At 41.3% G+C, this 19,868-nt stretch overlaps 1 protein-coding gene across 10 annotated transcripts in view; it reads right to left on the reverse strand.

Moving 5' to 3' along the window:
- Positions 1–602: 602 nt before the first annotated feature.
- The window catches only part of LOC144694436 (C-terminal-binding protein 2), a 312,875-nt gene continuing 293,609 nt past the window's right edge, over positions 603–19,868 (reverse strand). For 8 of the 10 annotated variants that reach the window (XM_078564845.1, XM_078564840.1, XM_078564844.1 and 5 more), the window contains 3 exons: positions 14,899–15,026; positions 5,261–5,378; positions 603–2,467 (listed from right to left, as the gene is read on the reverse strand). In XM_078564845.1, coding sequence (XP_078420971.1) covers positions 2,287–2,467; positions 5,261–5,378; positions 14,899–15,026 — 427 coding nt within the window. In that variant the 3' untranslated portion in view covers positions 603–2,286. Of the gene's footprint in view, positions 2,468–3,029; positions 3,068–5,260; positions 5,379–14,898; positions 15,027–19,868 lie in introns of all 10 variants that reach the window. The other 2 variants (XM_078564839.1, XM_078564838.1) reach the window with 2 other exon arrangements.

Consider the following 19,868-nt stretch of genomic DNA (forward strand, 5'->3'; position numbering starts at 1 on the left):
ATTATGAAAAGTTTTGCTGGAGTTGGTGATGAGGAGCCATCAATTTAAAATTATTATAAAGATTGCCAAGACAATGATTTACAGCTTTAGTACAGGGTGTAATTAAGGGAAAAGCAGATAAACCTTTGAAGCATGCTATGGGAAGAGAGCAAGGCAAAATAATTAGCTTTGAATTTCTCTAGCAAAGGCACAATAAGCCAAATGGCCTCCTTCCGATCTGTAAATTGTTATGGTTCCTGAACCGAGGGTCAGCCCAATATATTCTTGATCATGGCTGAAAATGGAGAATAATTCAGGAATGAAGGGAATGCAGAGAGATGGTTCTTTTCCTAATTAATGGCTCCTCCTACACTCCTGATTTTCAACCAAGAGGACAAAGCCTCCGTTAACAGGTTGAGTATTTGTATATTTAAAAACCCAGAAATGAGGACTAATACATGAGGGATATAACAATAGCCTGAAATGTCACTTGAACCAAGGAATATGATTCCAGATTTTAACAATATATAAGAAGTTTCACACAAGTGACAGGATAAACACTGAATTGTTTTCTGTGTAAGTATGGTTTTCAGGAGCGTCCAGCAGTAAAACACATGCAAACAGAACTTGGAATATTTTTAATTCTTTATATTTTTCACTGTTAACACAAATCGTTGAAGAAGAAATATAGAAATTGAAAGACTGACTTTAAAAAATGATTTTACCTGCAATTGGAAACTGTCACTGCACAGCTACCAAAAAAGTTTCAAGTGAAAAAGGTTTAACACTAGTAATGTTAACCCAACATGGCTGCACACAACATCTGAACAACAGAACGGCAAGTTTTATGACACAGTTTAACAAACGGTAATAAGGAGCTTTCTAGATTAAATGATAACACTTTAGCCTAAAAAAATGTTTTAACAGAGTTTTTCACATACAAATACTCCATTATTGGGTGATGACCCATCTTATAAAGGGGTAGGTTAATATCCAGGTACAGTCAGTATCTCTCCCCCCTCCACCTCTCAGCAGTGGTATGCACTTCCATAGATTCACAGAAATCACCAGACATTTTGTCCTTGCTGATTTTTTTTTTTAAACTTTGTAACCTACATACAAGAAATGATTGCTATAAGTCTAGAATAAAAATAAGAGTGGAATCACGATAAACACATACTTAGCAAAGATAAATGTTTGGATCAGGACTTTGCATGGGTTATAATAATGTGCAATACTAAACTCAACTCAGTTAGTCATTCACTCAGCAACTGAATATAACTAAAATAAAACACAAAACACTTCTGTTATTTGAAAATAACATTAACCAAAAAATATGTTTTACAGGAAACTGAAAATGCAATGTGAGCTGCTGTTTTTAAGTGAAATCAGGCAAATGGATTGATAACATCCAGTGTGTTGTGTATCAAAAAAAAAAATTGATAGTGGAAATACATAAGCATGAATCAGAGCTGTGCATGGGTAGTAGTTAGATCATGAGTTCTGGCTAAGAGGAGTGAATGGGAAGGGATTTGTAACATTCTACATTTGGATCTGGTATGCTTTTTACTGGAAGAGAGTCCACTCTAATCAACACCACACCATAAGGAACATCACTGCTGGCTGTCACATCCCACATTATAGTTCATCCTTCTTCGCCAGCCTCAGTATGATGCACTTAGTTCAAAAACCATGATGGACTCAAATGTCCAGACAAAACATGTTTAAGGTGAGTTCATATAAAATGCCACATCATGAAGAAAAGAACAGTTTTGTGTGTTTAAGAAATGGGAGTCCTTGAGGAACAAATGTTTTGAAGTCAAACTTGCTGACAAACAATACAAAAGAGTTTGTTCCTGAGAATGAAGGGAAATGCTTCAAGCTACCTATTAAAATTCCACACCTAAGGCTACCATTTTCTGTCAATAACACATTTCACTCTCTCGTCATCTATCAAACACTTATTTCAAATTATATAAGAAAAATCTACCCAGTAAAGTTTGTGATCAACAGATAAAAGATATGAGGGACGTGACACACATTTATCAACAGGGACATATCATTGGAAAACACACTTTGTAAAATACTTCTTAGTTTCTGTTGAGTGAAGGGAGTTCTCTTGGGTTTAATGCAGCTTTTATCCCCATCCATGGATAACACTGTAACATCCCAAGCTGGCAGCTGTAAAGAGTACAAATTCTTAGAAGAGTTTCAGGTCTCAAATATCCTATAAATATTCCATTTTTATAATGATATTTTCAGTGTCTCTTGGTCCCAACCCTATAACCGGATGAGCTCTGTAATCTGCTATTGCTCAGTGGTGTGCTCTCTGTCGCCTTCGTGTTTTGTGGGCTGATTGGGAGATGGAGTGTGGGAAGGATGCACCACTGCAGGAAGGTTATGGGAGACGGGTACCCCCCCAGGAACCATTCCTTCCATGGATGCTGGGATTCCTGCAGGTGTTACGCCTACTATACCAGGAGGGTACCTACAAAAGAAGACAGGATCAATTGAATGTAAAACTTCCGCAAGGTACAGACAAGCCTGACTCAGTTCAACTACTGATAAGCTCTCGCCGGTAATGTTTTTTCATCAGTATTCCAGTCAATGAGAAGCTGAAAACACACATGAAAATCTAATGCTAACACTTAAGTTTTATGTATCTCTGCACACCCTGAAAGACATGCCTTGCTCCAAGCAAATTACATTAATGGCAAACAATACATCAATATCCAAATGCCATTTAAAAAAAGAAGCAACAGTGCCAGATAATGCAGTTATGGGTATTGGGTGAGAGGACAGAATGGGATTGGATATGAGGCCCCATCTTTGAAAACCCTGATAGAACTCCATCTTGCATTACCCGTGAAAAATGGACACTTGACTGACGTATTAAAGAACTGGCAGTGCCTATGGAGCTGAACCACAGCATAAACCAGCACCTTTAAGACTGAGGACACAGGGTGGGGTGGGGTGGGTTGGGGGACAGAAATTTCTCATCACTTAATCTATTAAGTGAAATGTAACTTTAAAACATAGGTTTTCCTTACCTTATAGCATTTTGTCACCAAATGATATCAGCTGCTGGCTGAAATATATGGCAAACTTTAAATATCAATATAGGAAGGTTTTTGTGAATGAGGAGAGTTCACAACAATTAGACTTTTCTCAAACGATTAAAACAGAAAATGAGTTTGTTTTCTGCTAATAGGCATTGTGCACCTTGCTATTAAGATAGAAATACACAGAACTCCTTTTCTGCTGTCTTTAAGCCAGAAGCAGGTAGCCTCCTGCCATCATCCAATGACAAAAAGCCATGATCCATCTACCTAAAGGTTTTGGAAATTAACCTAAAATGAACTTATTGAAATTCTAGCTGTCAATGTATTCCTCAGTAAAACAGCCAAAATCCTAGCTCTGCATCATGCATTTTGTTTGTAAGATGGTGCGAGTGCCTTCACTGAATAAAAACTCAGTGATTTCAGCAGTTTGAACACAGGCTGTGACCAGCTGGGCTGAAATTTAACCAGTGGCATCAGTGTTGAACAAGTCCACTCAGAGCAAGTGGAGTCACATAAAATTACCTGTAAACCTGACGGGTGTGCAAAACCTAACAATACCATTAACATTCTTTGCTAGAATTATGATTTACCATCAGTAATTTGTGTAGAAACAGTCGACAAGTCTATATGGAATTACTCTATCCACTATTCTGACAGGTCAGCAGGTTATCACAAACATGTCAATTTTTTAGACACTCATGGGAAAAGGTAGAATTTCTGGACAATAATTAGTCAATCGTGAAAAATGATGAACACTCCAATATTTCATTTTCAAATATAAGTCAGTTTGATGTTCTTGAGGGGGTGAAAGGAAAGAAAGAGTGGGGAGAAAGACTTTTGATCAGAAGCCCCCTGTTCTTTCTTAGGCAATTCTGGTCTTTAAAGAACAATTTATCAATTAGACATAAACAGCAACAAGGTTAGTTCACACTTATCAAACCTCTGCAGCTGCAAGATTATTATTGTAGAACAAAATATTTTGGGAAGTGAAATATCCACTATAATTTACCAGGATAGCTAATTATTTAGTTAATGTCGCCCGCTGTTTGCCTCTGATGACAATCCTCCTCCTTTGGTTAAGGATGGTGGGACAGTTTGGCATATAAACTGTTCAATGGCCATCATCAATAGCATTCGATTATTGGATGATAGTAAACCAGCGGTTGTACCAATTTCCCCTGAACTTCCACAATGAAGTACTTAATTGTCCAATATCTAGCAATGCTGATAAGCTCTTCCCAGTGCTGACTGGTGAATGCATCAGGGCTGGACTTTAAACTGAAGATCATTCAGTCAGCAGGAGTTACTGGTCAACATGTACAATGTTTGCCTTTAATTAGCAAATCAGAAGGCTTAAGACTTCCTGTAACACTGTTCTCAAATGTTACAGCTATACATACAATGTGATAAATGTCAAAGTCATGATTAGAATATTCTAAGAACACTCTATCTTCATCTGTGGCATAAAGTTAAAATATTAAACTAATCAATTAATGTCTCTGTTACAGCCAGCAGGTTATTTGTTCATCAAGAAATGACAATTTCTCCAGTCCACTGTGCTCAATATTGACAGACTGACACAGGGGTCATACGGTGTCATCACTGTACCATGCTTTCCACAACCTCAGACCATCCAATCGAGTGGACAGACAGGGCCTCAGTTATAAACATCTCACCCGAAAGATGGCACCTCCACTACTGCACTGTGCTTAACTCTCTGGAGTGGAATTTGAACTCTCAAACTTCTGACTCAGAGGCAAGAGTGTTACTATTTAGCCAAGACTGACACCAGGGGACGCATTAGCTTTCTGCCATGATAGAGGCTACAACAAGCTCTAACCATAGCGAATTGCCATTCAAAATGTCTGAGCTCAAATCCTGGGTATGAGGAGATTTCAAGATCACCTAACCCAGTATCAAAGTGAGATGCCTCACAACAGTAATGCTGTTTATCTTTGGAGCTTCAAAAATACAAGCAGGTGGACCTAGACTGCCCAGCAAAGCATTTCTACTGTTAGCTGTTAACGTAAAATGTTTGATGGCAGCTGTAGGGTATCTGCGCCCTGGAATGGAAAGTTTTAAAGGCTGATGAGGGACAGCAAGGAATCCAAGAGCTCAGAAGTAAAATTAAAATGATAAAATTTAAATTTACTACATCTAGTGAGAGATTGAATCTGAGTTTATTTTCCCGCAAACACATAAATAAATAATCCTCTTACCTGTAGGTGGCCCCATTGAGCTCTGGGTGGACAGCTTGCTGGTCCATTGTTGGCCAGGCAGCAGTTGTAACAAAGTAATCCTTATTTACACAGTTTCTTAAGCTGTCTGGGATTCGACCTGGAGCAAAGAGAAAGGAAGGGTAAGGATACCAGAATGAACAAACTAAAACCATATATTCATGAAGAAAATGTTAAACTCAAACAATCATTTAACTGTAAACATTCACTCCCTCCACCACCAGCACACAGGGTTAGCAGTTGTGTACCATCTACAAGATGCACTGTAGCAACTTGTCAAGGCTTCTTCGACAGCACCTTACAAACGTGTGGCCTCCGCCATGTGGAACATCAAGAGCAGCTGCCGATATATGGGAACATATGCAACCTACACTTATCCCTCAATTTACATACCGCCTGACTTGGAAATATATGTTTCACTGTCACTGGGTCAAAATCCTGGAACTCCCTCCCTCACAGCTCTTTGGGTGTACCTACACCACAGGGATTGCACCAGTTCAGGGGGGCAGCTCACCACCATCTTGCTTTTTTTTAAATGATACACACAGGCCGTCGATATTGTAGCTGAGCTAACTTTATTGATAACACATTTTCCTAACATGAACACATATCTGCAGTAATTGAATTCTATGTAGACAGGTTCCAACATGTGTTATCTGACCTTCAATCCCCAGGTCAGACTCCATATATAGTACAGAGTACCATATAGCATCTAATACTGGAGTTTACTACCACAATCAGCTATTATCATGACATTTCCCTTTTTAAAAAAAACTTTAGTACAACTCAAGTACACAAAGTCTCTTATCGATTCTTTCTCACTCTGCTTTGATCAGTCTGTTTTGTATTTTACTCATCCCTGTATCTCTATTTTTTTCACAATTCTTCCACTGGATGTTCTGAATGGTGACAGAGGTGATTTTGAAGGACAAGGGGCCTTCTCCAGCTCTGTGTCACTATCACCCCTTAGATAGTTTTCAGGACTCTCGAGCTTTGTCTGGTATTCTGTTGCTTCACTGGTGCACTTTGGTTTTTGATTTTCAGCTACACGTTCTGGTTCAGAGCAGGGTTGTGTTTCATTTGTTTTCTGTAAGAACTTCCGGTTTCTCCTGTACTATTGTCCGTTTAGAGTCTGCACTATCTAAGACCTTAGTTCTCCTGTGATTCCTGTGACAACAGCAGGATTCCAGATCCCTTCATGCTGAATCCTCACTGTCTCTCCCATGTTCAGGTCAGGCAGAGGTCGGGTGCCTTGATCAAAGTACTGTTTCTGCTTTTGCTGTCTCCGTTTGAGCAGGTCCTGTACACTGTAGCTCACTGGCTGTGGAAATAACAGTTTGGGCGGAGCTGGAAGCTTAAGTTCTCCGTCTTCTCCCATCAGGAGTTGTGCTGGAGATGATCCAATGCCCTCTAATGGAGTATTCCTGAAATCCAGCAGAGCCAGGTAGGGGTCTCTTCCATCCACCTTTGCCTTCTTCAACAGGTGTTTTAAGGTCTGCACAGTTCATTCCACCATTCCATTGGATTGTGGATATTTGGGACTTGATGTAGCGTGGCAAAACCCCCAGTCCTGTACAAATTTGTGAAACTCAGTGCCTGAGAATTGTGGACCGTTATCTGAGATGAGCACTTCAGGTATGCCCGGCAAGAACGAATTGATTTTAAATGATTCATTACAGTGATGCTCTTACTATCATTTCTGAGCACCGCAGACTCAAGAAACTTTGAGTAATAATCTCCTGCTAGTAGGTGCTCATTGTTCTCAAATGTGAAAAAGTCCACTCCAATTTTCTGCCAGGGCCTCTCTGGAACACTGTGGTTGAGGTCGTTCTTTTTGTTGTGATTTACTGTACTTTTGGCGCACTGCACACAAATTCACCATTTCCCCGCTTTGTGCTCCCATTCCAGGCCAATACATGACATCTCGAGCTTTTCTCCTGCATGTTTCTATGTCTAGGTGACTTTCATGAATGCGCTGCAGCATTTCTTTCCTCAGTGTTGCAGGAATTATGATCTTTCCTCCCTTGAAAAGTATTCCTTCTGCCACATGAAGTTCCTCACGAAAGTTCCAGTACTCTTGTACAGCAGAAGGGGCTCCGCTCAGATGTGTGGGCCAGCCAGTTTGCACAATCTGCTGCAGTTTTCTCAGGGTGGCGTTGTTCTTGGTCACTTCCCTGATCTCATCCAGTTTGGATACAGCCACGGCTAAGTGCATTGTCAGCATGTGAACCTGTGCTTCCGTTTCTTTATCCTCTTCCTCCGTGATGGGTATGCACGTGACAGAGTGTCTGCAATGTACATTTCCTTGCCCGGTTTGTATCTAACTCTGACCTGGTACTTCTGCAGACGCATTAGTAATCTTTGGATTCTTGGTGGTGCACAGTTCAGGGGCTTTTTAAGTAGAGCTTCCAAAGGCTTACGATCAGAATCTACCTCCATGTCTTTGCCATAGACGAACTGATGGAAGTGTTCTAGACCAAATACAATTGTCAGTATTTCTTTCTATTTGAGCACACTGCTGCTGTGTTTCAGTAATTGCCTTTGAAGGGTACGCCACTGGTGCCTCATTTTGCAAGAGGACAGCTCCCAGACCAGTCTTTTTTTGAAGCGTCCACTGAGATCTTGACCAGCTGACTGACATTCTAATACTTTAACGCTGGTGCCTGGGTCAGAGTTCTCTTCAGACTGGTCAAAGCTTCCTGGTGACTTTGTTCCCAGTGCCATTCCACATCATATTGCAAAAGTTCTCTGAGAGGTGCTGTCAGGTCTGACATGTTTTGGAATGAATTTCCCAAGATAGGTCACCATTCTCAAAATCCTCTCCAAGTCTTTCTTACATTCTGGGGTGGCATGTTCACGACTGCTTCGATTTTACTCTTGTCTGACTTCAGTCCCTGACTTGTTAGCACATGTGCCAAGTGCTTGATTTCATGAAGACCTATTTTGCACTTTTCCTTCTTCAACTTGAGATTCCTTTCTCTAGCTCTGGCCAACACCCCTACCTCAGTCTGTGGTCGTGCTCTTCTCATGAGGCTCCCCAGGCCAGCACATCGTCGATATAGGTTTCCACACCTTCTAACCCTTCAAACAGCTGCTTCACTGTTCTGTGGAACACCTCCAGAGCTGAATTAATACCAAAAGGTAAGCGTGAAAACCTGTATTGGCCATATGGTGCGTTCAAAGTACAGTGACAGGAGTTGCGTTCATCCAGCTCGACCTGCCAGAAGCCTGAACTCGCATCCAAGACTGAACAGTATTTAGCATTGGCTGGCTTACGCATGATCTCTTCTACTGTGGGCAGTTGGTAATGCTCTCTTTTGTACTGCCTGGTTTAGGTCTCTGGGATCCAGACAGACTCACAGATTCCCATCTGATTTTTCTACCTTACAATTGGATGAACCTACTTTGTCGGTTCTTCAATTTTCTTGATGATGTGAAGTTTCTCCATTCTGTCCAACTCTACTTTCAGTCGATCTCTCAGCATTACTGGTATTTTCCTGGGCAGGTGTATTTTGGGTGTCATAGTTTCATCAATCTTGATGGTGTGTTCTGCTTTTAGGCAGCCAATCCCCTGGAACACATCTTCATACTCGATCAGGATGTTATCAGTGGTGACAGTCATTATTCTCTTGATTAGCTTCAGATTTTCACAAGCTCTGATTCCAAGAATGGGTTTCGCATCAGTTTTAACCACTATGAATGCAAGTGCTTAGACTGTTTCTTGTAGTTCACTTTAAGTGTGCACTTGCCTTCCACAGCAATTATTTCACCTGTATAAGTAGACAGCTTTGCTTTTGTTTTAGTTAGCTGTTTTTCTTTGTTTATCTTACAGTACAGGTTTATGGGAATGACATTTGCTTGTGCACCTGTGTCAAACTGTCAGGGAAGAGTGTCCTGCCGTCAGTATCGTGGTGAAGCAGTCTGGGAAGAGTGTCCTACAGTCAAGCTCTTGTCGAAAATAACAAGAGTGACATCATGAGACAGCGTGAGAGAGCGGCGGAGAGATCAGAACCAGCGTGACTGCGGGGAAGCTTCAAAAAGTGACGTCAGCACAAAGGTGAGAGCTGATTGGTGAGTAGTGGCTAAGTATTTTTCTCCAGTTTAAAATAGATTAAGCTAAGGAAAGGTAAGGGTTCTAGTTTTTATTTAAAGTACATAAATAATTTAACATTTTTTTACTGTATTTAACTTAAGTAAGGTTTTTTTTTCAAATAGAGGCATGGCAGGGCAGCTCAGTCCCGTGTTATGTACCGCCTGCAACATGTAGGAAGTCCTAGATGCTCCTTGCGCTCTGACCGACCACGTGTGCAGGAAGTGCCACCAGCTGCAGCTACTTGAGCTCTGAGTTTCGGAGCTTGAGCGGCAGCTGGAGGTACTGAGGTGCATCCGCGAGACTGAGTTTCATGGATAGCACGTTTTTAGATATGGTCACCCCACAGCTTACGGAAGCGCAGACAGAGAGGGAATGGGTGACCATCAGTCAGAAGAAAGATGTCAGGCAGGTAGTCAGGAAATTCCCAGGGTGCATCTCGCTCGAGAACCGTTTTTCTGTGTTGGAAAACGGTGAGTGTGACGGTTCCTCTGGGGAGTGCAGCCACGCTCATGGCATTGTGAGTGGCTCAGCTGCACAGTGGGGGAGAAAAAAGAGGGGAAGAGCAATAGTGGTAGGAGACTCAATAGTAAGGGGAACAGACAGGCGTTTCTGCGGCCGTAGACATGGCTCCAGGATGGTATGTTGCCTCCCTGGTGCCAGGGTCATGGATGTCACTGAACGGCTGCAGGGCATTCTAAAGGGGGAGAGCAAACAGACAGAGATTGTGGCACATATCGGTACCAACAACATTGGTAGAAAGAAGGATAAGGTCCTGCAAGCAGAATTTAGGGAGCTAGGAAACAGATTGAAAAACAGGACCTCAAAGGTAGTAATCTCTGGATTATTTCCGGTGCCACGCGCTAGTGAGTAGGTGGTTAGTCCAGATGAATGCTTGGCTGGAGAGATGGTGCAGGAGGGAGGGCTTTGGAGTTCTGGGACATTGGGACCGTTTCTGGGGGTGGTGGGACCTGTACAAGGACGACGGGTTGCACCTGAACCAGAATGGGACCAATATCCTTGCAGGGAGGTTTGCTAGTGCTGTTGGGGAGGGTTTAAACTAACTTGGCAGGGGAATGGGATCCTGAGAGGAGGTTTAGCCGGCGGAGATGCACAGCCAAAATTAGAGAGAGCAAGTGAGTCTGGAACGCATAGAAACTATAGGCCAGTTAAGGCACAAAGGAGCTTGGCAAGGTTGGATGGTATTTATATTAATGCAAGGAGTCTGGCGAATAAGGCATATGAGTTGAGGGCACAAATTAACACATGGAAGTATGATGTCATTGCTGTCACAGAGACATGGTTGAGAGAGGGGCAGGATTGGCAGCTCAATATTCCATGACGTAGGGACTTCAGGCAAGACAGGGAAGGAGGTAGAAGAGTAGGGGGCATCACAATATTGATCAAGGAATCAGTTACAGCAGTAAGGAGAGAGGACATCTTAGAAGGCTCCTTAAATGAAGCCATATGGGTAGAACTTAAAAACAAAAAAGGAGCAATCACATTGCTGGGAGTGCACGTTAGGCCCCCAAACAGTCAGAGGGAAATAGAAGAGCAGATATGTAGGCAAATTTCAGAGAAGTGTAAAAATAACAGGGTAGTAATAGTGGAGGATTTCAACTTCCCCAACATTAACTGGGTTAGTCATAGTGTGATAGGTTTAGAGGAAGTGGAATTCTTAAAATACATCCAGGAGAGCTTTTTAAGCCAGTACGTAGAAGGTCCAACAAGAGAGGGGGCTCTTGGACTCTGGGTCCTGGACTTAATTTTGGGGAATGAAGCCGGGCAAGTGGTAGAGGTATCAGTGGGGGAGCATTTTGCAGATAGTGATCATAATTCCATTAGATTCAAGGTTGTTATGGAAAAGGACAAGGATGGGCCAGAAATCAGAGCTCTAAATTGGGGGAAGGTCGAATTTAATAAGATCAGATATAATTTGGCCAGAGTGGACTGGGAGCAGCTACTTTTAGGTAAATCTGCGTCAGAGCAGTGGGACTCATTCAAGAAGGAAATAGGGAGAGTACAGATCCAACATATTCCAGTAAAGATAAAGAGTGGGACCAACAAATCCAGGGAACCCTGGATGTCGTGGGATTTACAGGATTGGATAAAGAGAAAAAGGGAGGCTTATGGCAGATACCGAAGGCTCAAAGCAGTGGAAGCCTTAAAGGAGTATAGAATGTGTAGGGGGGAAACTTAAAAAGGAAATTAGGAGAGCAAAAAGGGGGCATGAAGAAACATTGGCAGGTAAAATAAAGGAAAATCCAAAGTTATTTTACAAGTATATTAAGAGTAAGAGGATAACTAGGGAAAGAGTTGGGGCCTTTAAGGACCATAGTGGTAATTTGTGTGTGGAGTCGGAAGACGTAGGTAGGGTTCTAAATTAATATTTTGTGTCGGTGTTCACAATTGAGAGGGATGACGTGGGTATGGAAATCAGGCAGAAGGACTGTAATATAATTAAAGAAATTAGCATAGAAAGGGAGGAGATTCTAAGTGGTCTGGCAGGCTTAAAAGTAGAAATATCTCCTGGCCCGGATGAAATGTATCCCAAGCTGTTGAATGAGGCAAGGGAGGAAATAGCAGGGGTGCTGGCAATAATTTTCAACACCTCTCTGGCCACAGGAGAGGTGCCAGAAGACTGGAGGACAGCCAATGTGATACCGTTATTCAAGAAGGGAAGAAGGGATAAACCAGGGAACTACAGGCCAGTCAGTCTAACCTCAGTGGTGGGGAAACTATCACAAGCAATTCTGAAGGACTGAATTAATCTACACTTGGAGAGGCAGGGATTAATCAAGGCCAGTCAGCATGGTTTTGTTAAGGGGAGGTCATGTCTGACCAATTTGATTGAATCTTTCGAAGTGGTGACCAGGTGTGCAGATGAGGGCAATGCTTTTGACATATTCTACTTGGACTTCAGCAAGACTTTTGATAAGGTCCCTCGTGGGAGATTGATAATGAAGGTAAGAGCCCATGGGATCCAAGGCAATTTGGTAAATTGGATCCAGAATTGGCTGAATGGCAGGAAGCAGAGGGTGATGGTCGAGGGGTGTTTTTGTGACTGGATGCCTGTGTCCAGTGGGATTCCATAGGGATCGGTGTTGGTTCCCTTGCTGTTTGTGGTATATATAAACAATTTAGACTTGAATGTAGGAGGGTTGATCAGTAAGTTCGCAGATGACACGAAAATTGGTGGGCTGGTAAATAGTGAGGAAGATAGCCTTAGATTACAGGAGGATATAGACAGGCTGGTCAGATGGGCTGATCAGTGGCAAATGGAATTTAATCCAGATAAGTGTGAGGTGATGCACTTGGGCAGGACAAACAAGGCACGGGAATACACGATGAATGGTAGGGTCCTGGGAAGTACCTAGGATCAGAGGGACCTTGGTGTGCATATCCACTGGTCCCTTAAGGCAGTGGGACAGGTAGATAAGGTATTTAAGGAGGCATATGGGCTACTTTCCTTTATTAGCCGAGGCATAGTATATAAGAGCAGGGAGGTAATGCTGGAACTGTATTAAATGCTGGTTAGGCCACAGCTAAAGTATTGCGTGCAGTTCTGGAATCCGCATTATAGGAAGGACGTGATTGCACTAGAGAGAGTGCAGAGGAGATTTACCAGGATGTTGCCTGGGCTGGAGAGTTTTAGTTATGAGGAGAGATTGGATAGACTGGGGTTATTTTCCCTGGAGCAGAGGAGACCGAGGGGGGACATGGCTGAGGTGTATAAAATTATAGGGGCATAGATAGGGTAGACAGGAAGGAACTATTCCCCTTGGTGGAGGAATCAATAACCAGGGGGCATAGATTTAAGGTAAGGGGCAGGAAGTTTAGAGGGGATTGAGGAAGAATTTTTCACCCAGAGGGTGGTGGGAATCTGGAACTCACTGCCTTAAAGGGCGGTAGAGGCAGATACCCTCATGACATTTAGGAAGTATTTGGATATGCACTTGCTATGCCATGGCATACAACACTATGGGCTTAGTGCTGGGAAATGGGATTAGAATAGTTAGGTACTTGTTTGACTGGCGCAGACTCGATGGGCCGAAGGGTCTTTTTCTGTGCTTTCTCTTTCTAAGCTTGAAATTCACCATCATGTTAAATCGACCTTCCATTCATTTTCTTTGGAATTTGTTGTTACTGCACCAATAAAAAGTTCAGTTTCAGTGTCTGTGTCATCACCTGCAATCATGTGTACTTTCTTCGATTTACACATCTTAGCGAAGTGATTTAGTTTACCACAGTTCTTACACTGCTTTCCATAGGCTGGATATCTACGTGCTAAATGCTCTGTTCCGAATCGGCTGCATTTAAATGTTTTAATAGCAGTTTTGTTGTTTTTACCTTCAGGCTGACTATTTGTTCTTTCCCGGGCTGCTCCTGTTTAACTGCGTCTAACTGCTTGACTATGTGCATCTTATCATCTTCTGACATCTGTTTAATCTGGCATTTCATTGTCCCTGCTGTTCCGCAGATATTTACTCCTTTTTCGAGCGCAAGATCAACTTCTCTCAAAAGCCATTCTCTCAGAGAGTCATTGTGATCCGCAAATTATTCTATCTTGGATGAGTGATTCTTCAAGCTCTCCAAATTCTCATGATTTAGCTCGTTTTCTCAGCTCGGTTACATACTGACTATTGCCTTGCGTGCACGTAAAAAAAAATCGGTATCTTTCATACATGATGTTTTCCTTAGGGCTGCAGTAGACTTCGGATTTTTCCATTATTTCTTTCAAGTAATTTTGTTTCTCATCACTTTCAAATGTGAATGTGTTATTACTCTTCTAGGGCTTTTTCTCCTGCTACATGAAGAAAGATGGAAGACTGTGCCTGAGGGTCTTTTTTATCACTGCCCGTCACTGTGAGGTACAGCTCGAAGTGCTGCTGGAACCTCCTCCAATTTTCAGCGAGATTGCCCTCCAAATCGAGCTCTGTTGGTGGTTGCAGAACCTCCATTGTTGCATTTAGTTTACTTCTGACACCATGTCTTGTTTCTTTTTTTAATGATGCACACAGGCCGTCGACATTGTAGCTGAGCTAACTTCATTGATAACACATTTTCCTAACGTGAACACATATCTGCAGTGTCTAAACTCTATCAAGACAGGCTCCAACATGTACTATCTGACCTTCAACCCCCAGGTCAGGTGACCCCATATATAGTAGAGTACCGTATAGTATCTAATACTGGAGTTCACAACCACAATCAGTTATTATCATCTCAACCACCACCTTCTCAAAGTCAATTAGGGATGGACAATAAATGCCACCCTTGTCAGCAATGCTCACATCCCGCAAACAAATAATTCTAAATTGTCACACCTGTACAGAGATTAAAATAACAGTAATTCTAAATACATAATGCTTTAAATATTAAAATTATAACCTTTTGAGTAGATTAATGAAAATATTTACTTATATTCAAGAGTGTTATACCTTTCCGCAATTACACATAAATAAGCATAATTATTGTTAAAGTTTCTTAAATTGCATCTAAATTACATCTAACTGTTAGATGGTCTCACCTGTAATAGCTCTACGAATCTCAGTAGCAGCTGCTTCTCTCATCTCTAGGGATGCCTGTTCACTGTACCAGGATGTGTGTGGTGTGCAGATCAAGTTGGGAGCATCTTTCAGTGGGCCTTGTGTAAAACTGCACAGGAATAAAAGCATAGAACTCTTATTCATTATGACTACACTCTGCATGTGAAACAACCAGTAAGACAAAGCAGTAAATTAAATAAGGTGACATGGCAAACAAGTGTAACCAGAATTATCAAAGCTGCCTACATTGCTGTTGAACACCTGGGGTTCTCTCAGGCCAAATACCGTGTTAAAAGCAGCAATCTTTGTTCGCCATATGGGCTGAATGGCCAGTGACATTAATGCACTCTTCTATCTTTCGTATCCCCTTTTATCTCCTCACAGACTCTACCTGTGGGAAGCAGCATTCAATTTTCTTGCTTTCTTTGGCTGAAGATTGAGAAAAAACAAGAGCCAGCTATAGAAGTCAAGCTACCCCAATATTCATAATAGCAGTGAAATGTCCAAATAACTTTATTAAAACATGTATTAATCACATATCACATTACATAAGATTACATAGAACATATGCCACAGAAACAAGCCACTCAGCCCAACCCATCCACGTTGGTGTTTATGCTCCACATAAGTCTCCTCCCATCTTTCCCCATCTAAGTATATCACCGTAACCTTCTATTCCCTTCTCCCTCATGTGCTTGTCTAGCTTCCCCTTAAACACATCTATACTATTTGCTTCAATCACCGTCAGTGATGGCGAGTTCCACAGTGAGACCAATTTTTGGTTGAAGAAATTTCTTCATCAAACTATTGTTTTACAATCCCCGTGGAGACCAATAAGTTTCAGAAAAAAAGAATCCCTATGATGCCAACAGAAATAAGATCTTATTTTTTTAAAAAGATTTTAACCATAACAAACAATCTAAAACCAACTTAGATCAAACATAAATTAACAGACAACTGATACATCAAATTAAAGAAGAAGGTATATTTCACATAAACTAACTAATGCAACCAAAATATGTCTTACAAAATACTTTTACTCTGTGCCACACTTCTGGCAGATGTGTCACATTAAAGGAACAGCCTTAAAGTCACTCCCAGCTCTCCAGCAGAGGGTCACCACTCTCTACCACACCGGGTCGAAACTTCTAGTGCCCTTTGACAATTGTTTCACTTATGTCTTAGCTTTCTGGAACCAATTATCACATACCTTGATGACTCCCTGTTCCTTAAATCTTCAAGGGCCCCATCTTTCTTGTTTCCTTTCTTTTGAACAGAAACTGAACCCGTAAAATCACCCCAATTAATCTTTAACACAAACCGTTTTCCCTGCTTCCTGAAAGCAGCAGCTTTCTGTCCTTCTGTGCCCAAGCAGCTGCTTTTCTTCTCTGCTCTGTGAGCTGTGATAGGTGCTAAAACTGCCACACCACACTTCAGTGAGTTTTTAATTGGAGTTCTTCTCCCCATGGCAACCTGAGATCACATGGGCCCTCCCTCAGAACTGAGGTATTTATCAGGAATTCACCACCCCCCTTTTCAGCACTTTCTACTTTGGGTTAAAGGTACATTTTAAAACATAATTATTTTGTAAATTTTAGCATTCATGACAATAGAGCCTACAGATTCTCTGGCACAGTACACCGAAGAGATCGTCAGGTGGAAAAGCCAAGGCCTGAGAATAACCATAAAATCCTGGTTATGCTGAATGGTGTAAACTTTAGATTGGTGACTTTTAGCTGGTTAGCAGTCACACCAATGTATAGGTTATAGCTCCAGCATAACAGCTTATAAAAACCTGGATTAAGGTACCAGTTCTGCAATGGATTTCCATTTTGATAAAGGAATAATTATTATTATTTTTAAAAATAATAAATCATTTTCTACATGATATGTACATACATTTCTACTAGTGACATCTGTACCTATGGTGATTATTTTCCCATTGAAATACAGAAATTACTTGACAGAAACATTTATATTTTGGATGATTAAATGTCAGACTTCAGTCCCAATATTCTTTGTCACAAATCAGCTATCTTTTGTTTTAAGTTGAAGCTTTTCTCATGGTGACAGTCATATTGTGTCTGCCTGTAACATAGCTAGTGTCCATTCCTCTTATAATAAAGCTTTGTATAATTTACTGTTTCATATGAAGAAGCACAATACAGTGAATGTACTGTTAGGGCTTGGTGACTGAATAAATAACACTAAACCTGATGGTACTGCAGCATTCAGTCATACCTTTCCAAAAAAGATCAAAAATTGAAAGAAGGTTAACAGTTTGCACAGCTCACCTGCAATTGGGCAAAGAACTTTGGCTACGGAAGGAGCAAAATGTGCGCTCATTCATCAGGATTAAGGAAGTACATTGCTTCAAAGTGAAAATCCAGCTAAAGGAATAAAGCTGGAGACAGCGGAACCGGTGAGTGTTATGGACGAAATGCTTTACAGGGGGATGCTGGTAATGATGGAATTAAGGACGTTGTAGTGCACATGTAGAGAATTAAAGATATTTGGGAAGTGATTACAAGGCAGTAATCTGATCAAAGGTTTCAATCAACTCTATAAACAGCGAAAGCAAATCTTCAGCAGCTTCTTCCTGTCATCTGAAGATCTTGCTTAATACTGCTTAAGATCACTAGTAATGGCTCCCCTGGGTGGCACACTTGTTGAATACACTCCCTTAACATGGTGGTGAGTCAGACTTGGAAATTTTTTTTTAATTCTTTCATGGGATGTGGGCAGCACTGACTAGGCCAGCATTTATTGGCCTCGAGAAGGCGGTCGTGAGCCGCCTTCTTGAATCGCTGCAGTCCACGTGGTGTAGATACGCCCAGAATGCTATTAGGGAATTCCAGGATTTTGAGCCACTATTAAGATTCAACCCTGACCTGTGCTGGGCTAGAGGCAAGAGAAAGGAAAATGAGTATTTGCACACCCTAGTGGCTTACACTGGCTGAAGTATTCGTGTTTACAGGTTTAAGGTCATCACTGAGGTTCATACGTAGAATGTAGAAACAGCTGCCTCTTATAAACAGTTCCATGTAATTTAAGAACAATGTCTATCTGAGCACTATTACTAACTGCTATAACATGAGCACAGGAACATCCGAGGTGACGTAGAACCAAATCAGTGAGTGTTGTACGGAGCCGAGGAGCCACAGTAATAAAACTTACTTATTACAAACATTCACAAGGATCTTACTTAAGTTTAATTGTTTTGCTCAATTTTTTGGGAACAATTCATTCATTTTGCCGAGTATAACTATACAGTTCTATCATAAGTATGAATCTAAATATTATTTACCATTTATATATTAAAAATCTTACATCTGTGTGCCTGTCCAAATAAAAAAGCTCAGTGTTATCACATTTGGTCAGATTTTAAAAGTCAACCGTTTCCAATTTTAACTTCCTATATCTATATTTATAACCAAAAGGAACAGCACTCAAGAAAGCCAATTGAATATGCCTGAACCCCAAATTTAAAATCATTATCCTCAGGTTTAAATCCTTTCATGACTTTGTCCCTTCTCATCTCTGTAACCTCTAACAAACACGACAAATATCTACAAAATAAGATGAATATTTACAATACCAGAGGAACAATATATGCACAATGTCTTAAGTTATGAATTAATAACTTTTTTAATCCTTAAACTGATGGATAACATTGAATTGTACTTTTGCAACAATGCTGGAATTGCAATACTGTAAGAATTGATTTAAAAATTACAGAAACGTTTAGATTCAGACCATTCAAATAAAATCTTGAAATTAAATATTTTGTTTAATTGGATTTCCATCACCATTTTTCCCTCCTTTTCATTTCTACCCTCTCTCCCACCCAAAACCGGGGCTCCCCTGCTTACCCCTCTCCGAAAGGGAATTGCTCCCTCTCCCATTCAACAGCTCATTCCCTCTCTCCCTCCCAGCACAAGGTGACCCTGTCCCTTTCTCTCTTCACACCTAGGGTGTCTTTCCCTTTTTCTCTCCAACAGGATGTCTCTCCTCTTATCAACTTCCATCACATTTTTCTCTCTCTCCTTCTCTCAACATTCCTCTTTTTCTTTCATCCTTGTCAACAGAACTTCTCTTACTGTCTCCCTAAAAACCAAAATCCAGCGGTATGATAAAAGTGGCTTAATTAAACCAGACAAGATCCACAGTTAGCATCAAGTTACTGACCAATTTTCCTCCTGAATGCTGGATGGTTGTGTGACTGGTTTCTCCAGTGTACTGTGTATTTCCAGCACTGAGCCTAGACCGAGCTGGTTAGTTATGGGTACAGCATTTGGTGCTTGCCCTAGCTGCCAACATTGAAAATGGTTTTGAAAGAGCTGTAAGGCTGCTTGGCCTAGAAATTTTATCACACTTTGTGCATTTGTAAGCATAAAGCCGGTACCTAAAGGTCCAATATGGCAAATGACACTGTATGCTCAGTCCATACTCTAAATGTGCCACTTGTTATACTGGTTAAGCAGATCAGCAGGCATCCGGTCCACAACATGTGCATATTGGAGGCTTAATATCGGTTTCAGGTCCTTTTGCCAAATTAGTTGTGAGTTTCTTCAGTCCCTCAACTTCGAGAAAGAATGAACCTGCATTTATATAGCACCTTTCAAACCTCGGGATATCTCAAAATACTTTACAGCCAATTTAGTGGTTCTGAAATCTAAGGGGGATTTTAACCCCAAAAATGGGTGGGCTTGGTTTGGGTGGAAGGTTAATAAGCTAAGGACCCAACCCACCTATTTCTGGAATTAACAGAGGCCGGATGATGGGGTGGGGGAAAGGCGGGGGATGAGGTCTGGGCTTTCGCAGGAGATGGGTTGGTTATTTAAATATATTAATGAGACTGCGTGCCTTCATTTTAAGAGAAATTTTCTTTTTAACAATCGTTGCCAGGGTTTCCCAGACCTCAGGAAAGCTGACAGGTAAAAGGAAGCAA

This window comes from Cetorhinus maximus, chromosome 20 (genome assembly GCF_964194155.1).
Source record: "Cetorhinus maximus chromosome 20, sCetMax3.hap1.1, whole genome shotgun sequence".
NCBI classification, from domain to species: domain Eukaryota; kingdom Metazoa; phylum Chordata; class Chondrichthyes; order Lamniformes; family Cetorhinidae; genus Cetorhinus; species Cetorhinus maximus.